Genomic DNA, 13,507 nt, shown 5'->3' with positions numbered 1-13,507 from the left:
GTGATTTTGGTTGTTTATGTAATGGAGCAGATCACCTTGAGTGCCACCATGCCGCACACACAGGACAACCAGGAGATCAGGCCCAGCCAGCCTGAGTTCATGAAAGCCAGGTGCTGCTTGACTGGCCTGATCTGCTGTTCATGACAGTGTGACCCACTTAGTGGATGAGTGGAACGCTGCAGATGTTGTCTACCTTGACTTTAGGAAAGCCTCTGACACTGATTACCACAGTATTCTCCTGGAGAAACTGCCTGCTCATGGCTTGGGTGCAGTGTTCACTGGGTAAAAACCCAAGAATTGTCCAGACAGCCAGGCCCAGGGAGTGGTGGTGAATGGAGCTACATCCAGCTGGCAGCTGGACTCAGAGTTGGGGCCAGTCCTGTTTAATATCTTTATCGGGACTGAGTGAATTCTCAGTCAGACTTAAACAATTCTATGATTCTATTAAAATACTGTCTCTGGCAGCAAAAGTATTGCCAGACTTTTTTTCCCTAGCACTCCTCGAGAAGAGCCAGTACTGTGAGTAGAGGTGTCGAGTCATTATATGGATGTGTATGGAAAGTGGGGAAAAGCCACTGAAAGAATTAACCATTTCCAAAAGTTCTATGTTGCTCCAGTCCAGGCTAAAGTTCATGGTGTTTACACAGTGCCCTTACTCTAGGAAAGTAACAGCGCTGAGAAGGAACAGATGTAAAGCAAAGTAATATGCATAAACAAATCTCCAAACCAACCCAAGGCCTGTAATTTTCTGCATACAATGCAAAGTTACAGCCAAGGATAAGATCAATTGTGGTTTTGATGGATAACTAAACAGTACATAATTCTTTGGTTTGACTCAACTAAGATCCAGACTCCTCACAACTGTGGTACATTCATCATCATAAGTCCTCTTCTGTTTTTCTCATCCTTCAGTTCTTTTGTTGCAATTTCTTAGCCATTGACACAAGGACTCATATTTGGAGGGATTTCATCACTAGTTCTGAATGCCTTGTATATGTTTACAATTTACTGACTCATCTCCAGGTGGGATTAGACATTCTTCACTTCAGAAGCTTAAGATATGTTCAAGCAGAATCAAAAGGGACATGGCTGCTTTAATGGATATGGAAACTCAACATTATTTATCAGCACTCCTGGCTTCCCAAGGATATTTATTTGCAAAGGCAATCTGGTGATGACTCCAAATCAGTGTCAGGAGAGAATACGGAGAGATATAAAGTGATGAGCGTGGGATGGAAGTGGAAGACTGCCAGGAATGGAACTGCAAAGAATGTATTTACAAAAGCTTCAGTGCAAAGGAAAATGAGGGTTCTTCCTGGCCCAAGAGCAAATGCTGAAGGGTGTGTTTCTCAGCAAAGGATATTATTCTGGGAAACTGGTTCTGATGGGGAGTCATCTAGTAACCAGAGCAAGGGTGTGATGCAAGGGTTAATATGATCACTGTATCTGCTAGCATGGGAGCACTGAGTAGGAGTCTGGTACATGTATTACTTCTGTTTTTCAAATTTCTACAGCTGGTGGCAAAATACAGCATGCAGTTCTAGTACCAGCATTTCAAGCAGCATGTTAGAAAATTAGAGGGTCAGGGGAGAACTGGAACATTTATTAAATTATTGAGAACTATTTATTTAATGAAATACTCAAAGACTTTGATTTAGTTAGCTTAATGAGGAAAAGCTTCATCTTATCAAAGGTAACTGGTCTGTTCCAATACAGTGAAAAGACACATGAAAAAGTTAACTCTTTCGGTGCTGAAAAAGTAACAAGAGTGAATGACTAGAAATTACACAAGTCAGATAAACGTAGCTTACTTCCCTGGAAGGGTTTTAGGCCAGGTTGGATGGAGCTCTGAGCAATCTGGTCTAGTGAAAGGCATCCCTGACCACTACAATGGTGTTGAAATTAGATGACCTTTAATGTCCCTTCCAACCTAAACCATTCTATGATTCTATGACATTAGCCTGTGACATTTTTAAAGAGAAGGGTAACCATCCACTTAGTACAGGCAACATCAGCAATTTTTAAATGAAAATGGGAATTTTTTTGTAGAAAATAATAAATGTCTAATTAGGCAGTAACTTCTGCTTTGTTTCCAAACTAACAATTTTAAGGCAAATCACTAGCATGCGTAAAGAATGCCTGAAAACAAATCCTGTGACAACAAATACTGAAAATAAATACATTTTCAGTATTTATTTTTCTCCAAAAACTATTCTTGGCTATGCAACAGCCGTGGTACAACGTAGGTACCACAGCAGTAGCACAAAGCTCAGTGCCAGATGCAAAATCCTTCTGCAAATCAAAGTGAACACTTGGGTGTTTAGTCTGTGCTGAGCTCCCTGCTGTTGCCTGCAGCTCAGGAACTGTGAGCAGACGAGGCTGCAGCAGCAGCTCATAGTGCACCCTCTCCACAGTGGTTCAAAGAAAGGCCTAGGTGGAAAAAGTGTCTCTCCCTGACTTGTGAAATAAGACTTCTCACAGAAGAACTGCATTTCACTAGGAAAATATAACTAGCAAGACTTGCCACTCCAAATCAAGTTCCTATGTCTGCCTCAAAAACATCCCCTTGCTCTGCACAAGTTCTTGGCCTTGTTAGGAAAACTACTATGTAATAATTTTGAGCCTGTGCTTTGATGAAGTCAAAATAAATTATTAAAACGGCCCCTTCTGACTTCAGAAAATATAAAAAAACAATGAATATTATCCATTAGCAGCAGATAAAAAGAGAATTTATTTTAAAGCTGAAGAACTAAAGTCACAGAGTTTTTGATTAGCTAGTTAGTTGTTTTCCGAATCTGCACGTGTATTGACCTGTGATCTTTAACACAAAAAATAAATTAGAGCTACAGTTAAAAAAAAAAAAAATCAGTTCTTAACTTCAACTCCTAAATACTTTCTTTAAGACTCTGGGGAAAAAAAAACAGACCAACTGTCAAAGTTGACAAGCCCTTAGGAACTCCCACTGATCCTGAGGTGAGAAGCAGCAGAGGGGTGTTTATAAGCAGGAAGAACACAGATTTAGGGTTTTGACAAAGGAGCCCTGTCCCATCTTGCCATGACAGTTGTTAACACCCTAATTCAAAGAACCCTCTCACTCTGCAGCCTCAGAGTCACCTCAGAGTCACGGTGCCATTTCCTAACCCACTGCCTGGCAGCTACCGGGGGCAGCGCTCAGCTCTGCAGCTCGTGTCACTGTTGAAGCATCTGAACCAACACACTGGTCAAGAGGGGGACAAGCACATGCTCCCCTCAGCTCTGAGGATGGAGACCTCTTGGGAAGAGATAAAGTGGGCAGCTGTCAACAGTAGCAAATCATGGTGCCACAGGAAAAAGCCCTTTTTTTTGTCTTTTGGTTTGGTTTTGTTTTGTTTGAAGTTGCAGACACAGTTGTGCCTGCAGAGATCAGAATTTTCACAGGATATACCTGGCACTGTGAGGACAAAAACCCAAGTCTCCAAGCTGCCAGGGCTCTAATGTAACCAAGGGAGAATATTCTTCCCCTATGAATAAATCTTTAGAGACTTCCTAAAGTTCAGATTAATGATCTGGTCATGTAAATTCAGACAGCATTTGGGGATGATTTAGGCTTGCATTGCTACAAAACATATAGAAGATCTGCAAAGTTTCATTTTAAAGATGAAAGCCATTTTTGAGTCTTACTAATGTAAAAATGATTCAAAAAGTAGGAGGAATTTTTTAAAAATCATCAGATTTTTCTGCAAGAATGTAAAATATTTCTCCATGGCTACTTCACTGCATGTCTAATTTTAACTTGGACTGAATTTTTGCAGACAAATTGCAAATGCTCTTAATAAGAAAACTACCATTATTAATAAACTTGTTGATAAAAACAATTTTTCAGATGCTTGAATCCACAATTCCCTAACCTTCTAACTGTTCTAAACTTCTGAATCCTTCTGCAATTTTTGAGAACATTGTCTGAAAGGGGAACATTGAGAACATTGTCTGAAAGGGGAAATTCATAAGCATAGACAGCAGCCTCTTTTCCGTGCTTAATCCAACAGGAAGTATTGGAAATCTCAGAGCATCTCTTCCATACCCAAAATAAGGGACACTGACTTGTTCTATGAAGATGGCTTGTTTGCAGAGTTTTTGCAAAACAGCAGTTGTTGGGGGAATAGGAGGTATATTGGATGCAGATGGGTCTGTCAGGGGATATGGCTGTGAAACTCTTCTGAACTGTAACAACATAATTTTCAGATCTGTAAAAATGCCAGATTTTGGCCAACTTTAACAGCAATTGAAAAAGGCACAACCTCGATGTAAGGATCATGCTCCTCCTGAAGTTAAGCTCTCTGCTTCACACCCTGGAGTAAAATACCAGAAATGGCAGCAAGAATTTTTCAACAAAAATAAAATTGCATATTTTCCCTGATCTCATTCTTCTAAAAGGACAAAGCATTTTTTCAAAGTTTTCAAAAAGCACTTGGCTTGAAACAGAGAATTAGAACTTATTAACTAAAGGAAATAATACAGTAAATGAAAATAAGGTTTAGTGGAAAATATTAGACATATCTAAATATAGGTGTTAGAATTCTATTTAATAATGAAAGTGACAATCCACATGACAGCTCTTACAATTTTATTGAAGTAAATTATTAAAATTTCATTAAATTAGATTATTATTTGTCTATGCTGATTTACTACAAACAACTAGGGTTACACTTTCTTAATTTTTATTACCAAGAAGTCAGGAATAGTAAGATTTATCTTTTGGAAATTTCTTTGTTTCTTTTTGTAGGTGTTACATACATACTTCTTCATAGAAGTCAACAGCTTCATTCACACCAGTGAATTCTGATTATGGCTAAAGAGGGAGTCTGGGACTCTGCAGACTGCATAAATCAGAAAAAAGTCGAGACTTCTGATCCCAAGACAGTAAAATTATTACTTTATATTGTTGGAAAGCCAACCAAGAAAAAGTAAATACTTCAAATCATAAATAATTTTTTAAGTATTTACTGAAGCTATCTTTTTAAGAAGCAAGTTCACCTCTTTCCTACTGGCCTGATCAATATGAAGCAGCTCTGTGAAACTCTAAAACTTTCTTTTGTAGAGATTAGAAATCATCATATGCCCTTGTTAGAAGTCATCATACTTTCAGTCGATCATCAGTTACAGGTCGATCATCCTTTCTCACACCATATGATTAAAGCCTTGTTCTGGAAAATATTTTTTTCTTTTTTCTAAGATATCCCACTGAATAGAGATGCTATGCTGATCTAAAGGCCTCTATCTTGATTTTCAATAGGAACTCTCCATGCCAAACAGCTTGAAGGCAGTGGGCAGTGATGCTGAATGAGATTCCTGAAAGAATGAGGCACAAGCAATCAGCTTGAATATGTTGATCCCAGATCTTCACACCAAGGGTATAAACATGAAGCCAATTACACAATATGCAAATATATTGTATCACATCTGGATTACATATGCTCAGCTTCTTCTCTGTAGAGAAATCCTTTAGAAAAAATTCATTAGCAATTAACAGAAATATAACTATGGTGATACATGCAATTTAGCTACCAGAAAAGGGAAAAGAAAATCCTTTTCTAGAAATCATATATATATATGTGTATCTGTATGTGCATACACACACACACTTATGTATATCTCAATAAAAAGCAATTAATGTTGCTAATGCTGCTGAAGCTTGCTAAAGCAGAAAGAGATCTGCTGTATGCTACATTTTTCTATCCTAACCCAGCTGATTTTCAAATGTGAGCACAACAGCACACTAATGCTGCAGCTGTAGTCACCTTTCCTTGTCTTTCATTGCCTTGATTTAAGAAAAAACTGGAAAAATATGTAGAGCTATGCATCTTAAGTAATGATAGGTCCAAAAAAGCCCACCAGGAAAAACTGTACAAGTTCTGTAAGGAATTACAAGATACAGTCAAATAAGTATTATTTACTTACTGCTAAGACCACCTTTCCCCCTTCTTTCTGAGAATATGTCCCTAAATAAAATGACAATTAGAACTTTTTTGGGGTTTTAGTTCAAATGGGTGATCAACATGAAAAAGCATATTCAAAAACCTGAACATTCAGACCAAATAATTCAGTGTCATACTTATTTTACTGAAGTTAGAGAAAGACAGCAGCACTAACAATAGCATTTAAATTATTCTAATTTTAAAAATATTTAGGCTATTTAAGTTTCTGTGCCACTCAGTTTTTCTTACCCACTTGATGCCATCTATGTAAAACTTCATTCTTCTTGGCCATACATGATTTTTTACTTCCTAAAGCAATAAATCATTTTCATGTGGTGCCTACAACTAACAGTCTTACTATTCAGAAAAATCTCCCTCCCCTTAGGAATTTCATATGTGTGAAGTTGCTACAGAGAACATACAAATATGCTTTTTCCCCATTGCCTGTCACAGACTACTCAAAATAAATCTGGAGTCTTAGGATGACAACAGAATGCAAGTTTAAAACCACTGTTTTAAAAACTTGGATTTTTGTTAGTACTTCCTTCTTTTCTGTTAGGAGAATTTATCTGGATTAGCTGATGGTGTATGCAGCCTTTGTGTCAGAGTAAAAAACATTCACTGCACTTTCCACCATTGTGATAAAACTCATTAATAAGCATTGGATGTCCTCAGACCCATTAATTGTGTGATTTATTTCTGGGGGTTTTTTTTTAGACAAAAGTATTTCTTCATATGCCATGAAGAATACAAGAAAAGTGGACAAAAACTAACATGCCCTTAGTACTTTTGCTCAATGCATTTACACTTCCATCTTGTAAATACTTAGACATAGAAACAGGAGTTTGCATGTGTGCAGTGTAACTCACTAAAATCACATGCATAAATGTCAGATAAGGGCTTAAACTGTCAGTAAAGTACTTAATGTGCATAATTTGAATTGAGGAGAGGAGTAGTAGTGGCAATACCTGGCAGATTAAATATAAGAACAGATCCACAAGGGAAAGGGTCTCCTTTTCCAAAATATTTGAAGCCATGAGCAATCTAGTAGGTTCCAAATTGAAAGCATTCATTTTTTTTACAGAATTTTTATGAACCTTAGAAATGAAAATTAATTTGGACAAGTTGAAAGAGAAATTCAACTCCATGACTAACATGGGAATTACCCTAATCCTCTCTTCAACTCAATCATGGAATTTGAACAAGTATTTCTGGAAGCCCTTGAGATCTCCTAGCTTGGACATTAACTTGTGTCCACTATTTTCATACCAGTTAAAACATATAAATGCAATCTGAGGCTGAATTAGGAGATCAACCCTTTGAGTTCTAAATCACTTGTTTGAATCTTAGCCAGAAATTGCCAGCTGGCTGGCTTTTGCATGATATACATGAAAAAGTTGACAATCTCATTTTAGCAGCAGTACAAACTCTGAATTTCCAGCTATGCCTATTTACTGCTAGATTATTTCTGTGTGGGAAAAAAAATAATAAAAAGGTGTTCTCTTGGGTTTATGCTACAGATTAAGGATTCCCTGAGGAGTCATTCGTGTTTGGAGGCAATGAGCAAGTTTCTCCTCTGCTCTCCCAAACAAATGCCTCTCACCATAGAGAGATGTGGTGCAGAGATCATACCTCAAAAGGTACTACCCACCCCTGCTGTCTTACCTCTTAATCAGAATATCCAGAAGTAGGGAACTATGAGCCAGAGGAAACTTCGGGTTTTAAGTAAGTGAGGGAAGCCCACTGCTTTATTCAAACTTGTTCAAGGCTAGAAGATTCAGTAAAATGACGTTGGTGTGAGCAATTTTTCTGCCAGTCTTACTAATCCTGCCAAGTAAATTTAAAGGCAGCAGTAGAACCATAAGAAGCATCAGCCAGAGCTCAGATCTGGTAACTTTCCAGATATGCTGCAGAGCCTTTAGTTTTTCAGGCCTTTAGGGATGGATGGGTTGAAGGATGTGAGGGGCCAGGCTCATTTAGGTGACAGGTAATTATTCTCATCGGACAGCTGGTTTATGGAGTAGTTTATAATGTGTGCTTTGCATTCTGTAAAACACTTGTGAAAGTGAGTAAATGCTCAAATACAGCCATTAGCAAATGCTAATATTTTGCCTACTTATCAGAAAATACAAACAGGAATCCGTTACTCAGGGAAAGTTACTGTTTCATAAGCAAATCCAAGCATTTCTCCTTAGAATTGCTGAAAAGACCGAACACATGCTCCGTCAGGTGCAAAACCAGGAAACTCGTCCTTGTTACAGGATATAAATATCAGCTGTGCCCTTCTTGCTTACTTTCCCTCAGGCTTTGGCTAAATTTTAATCCAGAAACTCATGACCAGCCGTAGTTTCCTCCTCTCATTTTTCTTCACAACTCTTGGGATCGGTGCAATTGCACGGGCTACAACTTTAAAGAGGGCGCGGGGAAGGAGGGAGGTGGCGGGGGGGGGGGTGGCTGTTTTGCTAGCTGAGGCCGCCTCTGCTCGCCTGAGTCTCGTTTGGTGTCGCAGCCTTGCAGGTGGCGTCTGGCTCGGCCGGTGCCCGGGCTCTGCTCTGCCCCGCGGAGGCGGCGGGCGGCGCGGCTGCGGCTGCGGCTGCCCGGGCGGGCGGGAGCGCATCCCCGCCGCGGCTCCGGGGCCTTCTCCGCCTCTGCCCTGCCTTGGGTGCGCAGCTGCATCGCAGCTCACGAGTGACCGCTACTTTCAATTCCCAGGCTAATGAAATCGGCATCGTAAAAGCACGTACTTACCCCGCCTTTCCCCGGCAAAAATACAAAGGCAAATCCACTGTTTCCTTTCAAAACATTGAGCATGACGGTTTGCGTTATTTTCTAAAGGAGGGGGGGATGTTGGGAAGAGTATTTTTCTTGCAAGTTCGGGTGTAAAGATGCTTTAAAATAAATAATGCACCATTTTGAATGAACGCTTCATGAGATTGCCTAGGGGCCAATACCCGCGAATCCTACCCTTACTATGTCCCAGGATGAAAGCTCTGATGCATAGACACAAAACAACTTTGCCGACTGCGGGCGAGCGAAAATCTGTGCCAGCTCGGCAAATGACCCAGCACTTGGTACTTGCTTCTCTAACTGTTCGCTCAGCAGCACTCCCCAGCTCCGTTCCGCACGCTGACATTTTTGGACCCGCGGACTGCGGACCCAGCCAAGCTTTGGAAAACATTTGCTAATAAAATTCAGCAGGTAGTTTAGAAAAAGAAATACGGAATGAGGGGGACGGAAGGTGGCTAAAGGAAAGAAAAAAGGGGGGAAAAAAGAAAAAAGGGGGAAAAAAAGAAATAAAAAAGAGGAAAGCTAAGCAGTAACAGCTGAGCGGAACTTGCCGAGCCGCCAGCACCGGGCAGGGCCGTCCCACGGTTCCTGGGCTGGGCGCCCCCGCAGCTTCTCGCTGCACCGACTGTGCCCTACCGGGCACGGCGGGGACGGGTCCTTCCTTCCCCAGAAAGTTCTCGCCCCCCAAACCATTGCAGTACACCAAGTGTGTGGGTTGGAATTTATTTCGTTCCACCGCTCTGTAGCTGTTGGCGTTGCGGGGTCAACGGGCGCTGCCGCCTGCCCCGCTGCCCCCAGCGCCCGCTCTCTGGGGACCGAGGAGGGGCAGCACTATTCGCAGGCACAGCGGCGAATTTCCCCGGCGCTCAGCGTGCCGTGCCGTTCCCATTGGCCGTGCGGCCGGCAGGGAGCGACGGGAGGCGGAGAGGGAGCTGCCAGCAGCAGACAGGCAGGCAGGCACCGGGCGAGCGCGTAGACAGGCGCACGGCAGGCAGAGGCTGCTGGGGTATTGTTATCATTGTGCTTCGGCGGAGAGCTTTGCCTGCAGGGGGAGGGGTGGAGGGAGGAGAAGAAAGAGGGAGAGAGAAAGTGCGGGGCGAGCATGCAGCAGGGCTGGGGCCGGCGAAGCGGCGGTGCTGGTGTGCCTGGGCTGAGGCGCTGAGAGGAGCCGCCTGCCCAAGCTCGCTGGGGGGCACCGGCGGGAGGAGCGAGGCGGGCACGATCCAGGCGTGGGGAAGGCTGCCAGCCGAAGGGAGCCGCCGCCGCACCGGCCTCGCAGCAGCAGCAGCGACTACTTCTTTCTTATCTCCCAGCCTTTGTTTGCCCATCCTCCTCCTCCTCCCTGCCCACCCTCTGCACCGCGGAGGGGGCTCGGCCGAGAGACAAGCAGGCTGACCCAGAGCTGAGTTTCACCCATCCTCCGCCCCCCGCGCTCTCTCTCTCCGCTGCATCGCTGCCCATGAGCTAGAGCGGCAGCCGGCTCCGGCAGGCGGGGGCAGACGCCGACCGCAGCTCCCGGCAGCTGCCGCTGCCCGACCCTCCCCGCCGCTCCCCTCGCCCCGCTCCGCGGGCTCCAGCCGCGCTCCGGAACTGCTGGGGGCCGCCCTGCCGCCGCCCCTCCTCGCCTCCATGTGCCGGGTAGCGGGAGCGCCGCCGCGGATCCTGCCGCCGCTGGCGCTGATGCTGCTGGCGGCCCTGCAGCAGGTAAGCACCGCCGGCGGGGAGCGGGCCGGGCTGCGGCTCTTTGTTCCCCCGCGGGCGGCGATGCCCGGGGAAGGCGGGAGAGCCGGGGGGAGAAAAGGGGGGGGGGGGGTGGTAGAGCAGGCAGGCTGTGCTCCGTGGTGGGGGTCTCGGGGAAGGGGTAGGGGAAAGCGGCCCCGCCGCCGGGGTGCCCCGGGGTGGCTCGTGGCCGCTCGTGCAGAGGCACCTGCTCGGGGCAGCCCCGCCACCGGGCTCCTCGCCGCGGGGACGGAGAGAGAGAGAGGGGGGAGCCCCTTCCCGGGGCCGGCTGAGAGGGAGAGGGTGGTCCTGAGAGGCGGGAGGTGATGGGGGCACTGATCCCCCCTCATTCCAGGGAGAGCAGGTGCCGCGGGACGTGGGGGGGAGCTGGCTGGTTCCCGTGCGCCTGGCAGGAGCACGGGAGCGCGGCCCCGCCGCGGGCGCGGGGGACAAACTACCGGAGTGGGGGACGAAGCGAACATTCCCCCCTTCGTCCCGCGTGATGAAGGGCGGGCTGTGGTGCCAGAGAAGTGCGGGGCAGAGAACAACCCCCGCATCTCGACTACCCCCAGCTCCCTCGCCCGCTAATCCTTTCTCCGGGAAGAATTTAATCAGCCTCCGCCTGGGCGCTGGGCTTCCCCACCCCCTGCCGCTAACGGGAATTTCCACTGGGACGGGCTCGGGCCCTGAAGTGTTTAATTTATTATTATGAAAGTCCCGCTGCTGCCTCCCCCCGGCGGCCTTGCCGGGGCGCTCCGGGCGGCTGACGGACGGGGTCCCGGGCAGGTGGTCGCGGGGCAGCGCCAAGCACCGCTAGCCGCGGTGCGCTCCCAGGGGGTGCAGAAAGTGGAGGTCTGTGGCGAGATAGGAGTCAACGGGAGGGTGTGGGGAGGACGGGAAGACGACAAAATGGATCCCGTTGGGACAGCAGGGGCAGTGCCCGCAGGGTGATGGTTGGGCTCCCCTCCGGCGGCAAGGAGTGTGCGGAGCGGCAGCGGAGCCGGGGCACCCAGTGGGTTCCCCGTTTGTTTTGTGCTCGCTGAGCTCGTATCCGGCGCGGCGCCGGGGGTGGAGAGGGCGGTAAGTCCGAGGGACAGATGGCGCAGATCATCGCCTCTTAATGGTATTTACGATTGGGGCATTTCTGTCGGGCCGGGGGAGCGGGTTGAGGCGAGGCCGGGGTGCCGGGGCGGGCAGGGCGCCCTCCCGCAGCGGCTGGCGCAGGGCAGGGGGAGGCGGCAGGCGCAGCCACTGTCCATGGTGCGGCCCCGCTGCCTCCGCCGCGCCGGGGCGGGAGGACCCCGCCCGGCCTCCCGGCTCCTCTCCGCTTCTCCGTCTCTGACGCTCCTGTTCCCTGACGGGGTCCCCGGGCAGTTGAGTGCTTCACGCAGTTTCTGAGGCACTCTCAGGGGCTGATGACTTGCGCCAGGCGAGCGAGGTGCTGAAACGCCGCTCCCCGGCAGCCGGGCATTTTCCCTTGAGTCGTAGGAGGACGCGCGGCAGGGTGGCTGGCGCGACACGGGAGCGTCCGGCTGAGCATGAGCGGCTGCATGTGATAGCAGACACCCTGTTCAGAAACTTGTGTGTGCCACTTACCGGCTGTTGTTGTGTTGGGTTGGTTTTTTCGTGTGTTTTTTTTTAAGTCCTTATGTGCTGTTTACTGTATGTGCTTTCAGTTCTGTTTAGTCTTCCTATCTCAATAAATCTTTAAAGCACAAAATCTGCAGTAAGCTTTTATTTCATCTTCTTTTTTTTTTTTTTTTTCTCCTTACCCAAGGCAGGTTTGAAATTGAAGCACAGGCTATGAATTAAGGACAGGAACTAGCCGTGTTGCTTTTATATATCACTCAGTGTCACTGGCATGTTATGGTTGGGGAATCCAATTTCCCCCTTGTTTGGGTATCCATTAAATCAGGTTAGGGTTGATTTTTAATAGCGTGTAACAAAATTGGAACTTGAGTATGAAATCAGATTTACAGACCTGTATCTGTATAACACTTTCATTTTAAGAGTTCTTTTTTTCTTTCTCCCTTCTTCCATCATGCATACTGCAAGAACCTTCATCAGCTAGGTGCATTGCTAACTTTTTTCCCCTGTTGTTACACCTACTACTTTTGGTTTGTAGGAGGTTATTTGTATCGGGTTCTTCTGAAATGTTGAACCTTTTCACTCAGTTTTTCCTCTCTGCAACACAGCATCTATCTATTTTCTAGAGTATTAATCACTTTGTTATTTGTTATTGGTATAGAAAAGCTGTCACTGTGGAATTACTTGAAAAATTGTAACTGGAACCAGATTTTAAGGGCAGATCTGTGGATGTTTTTATGTACAGGAAATACAGCTTAAGAGTTTTGGTAGTGTGTAACCTGCACAAGAAAGAGAGGAATGAAAACTGCACTCTGTTTTGCTGGTTAGCATATCAGTATGAGTCTGGGAGTATTACATGAAAAAAATCCTGACAGAAGATGGGATGAAAGGAGTGAATCTTGTTTTTCTGACTAAATCAACAATTCCAATCCAACGAAGGAATGGGAAAGCCAGTATGAGTTTACAGGAATGAGACTACTATTAAAAATAAACTGGAATACAAATTAGAAATAAAATGCTCAAAAAGGCAATATATTTCTTTAAATATAAGTTGATTGAATCACTTTGTGGATGTTTTCTGTTTCTAAAGCAAAAGCAAGTAAACAATAAAGCAGTTTTTGGAGGCTTTTGAGCTTAGGTGACTGGTTGGAATTCGAATTATGATGACAAAGGACGTAAGTTATTACCCTCTGCAGGCAATTTTGGTCTTATTCCAGGTCTTAGCGAATGTATCCAGGTGATAAAGCTACTACCCTAAATTGACACTCCTGTTAAGCTGCCTCAGCTGAGAATCCAGCAATGGCGTTTCTTGCCAGCTCTACCCCTCTAGTAATTACCCCCAGCAGCAGTAGTCTCTGGCAGAATTGGGGTAAGGAATATTAATGTAGTTTTGTGTAGAAGCAAGCAAGATCCCCTATTGTGGGTAAATCTTCTGTGTCTCACAATATACCCGTGTCTTA

At 45.7% G+C, this 13,507-nt stretch overlaps 1 protein-coding gene across 2 annotated transcripts in view; it reads left to right on the top strand.

The window, feature by feature from the left end:
• The first annotated feature begins 9,862 nt into the window (after nucleotides 1–9,862).
• CDH2 (cadherin 2) overlaps nucleotides 9,863–13,507 on the top strand; it is a 114,730-nt gene continuing 111,085 nt past the window's right edge. The window contains exon 1 of one of the 2 annotated variants that reach the window (XM_071418670.1): nucleotides 9,863–10,445. In XM_071418670.1, coding sequence (XP_071274771.1) covers nucleotides 10,371–10,445 — 75 coding nt within the window. In that variant the 5' untranslated portion in view covers nucleotides 9,863–10,370. Of the gene's footprint in view, nucleotides 10,446–11,153; nucleotides 11,313–13,507 lie in introns of those variants that run through there. The other variant, XM_071418662.1, reaches the window with a different exon arrangement.

The sequence above is a fragment of the Agelaius tricolor genome, unplaced genomic scaffold, assembly GCF_023055355.1.
Source record: "Agelaius tricolor isolate 1412-34295 unplaced genomic scaffold, bAgeTri1.0.p SCAF_2, whole genome shotgun sequence".
In the NCBI taxonomy this organism is placed as follows: Eukaryota; Metazoa; Chordata; class Aves; order Passeriformes; family Icteridae; genus Agelaius; species Agelaius tricolor.
The sequence above is the reverse complement of the archived record's forward strand: the minus strand, read 5'-3'. Positions and strand labels throughout refer to the sequence as shown.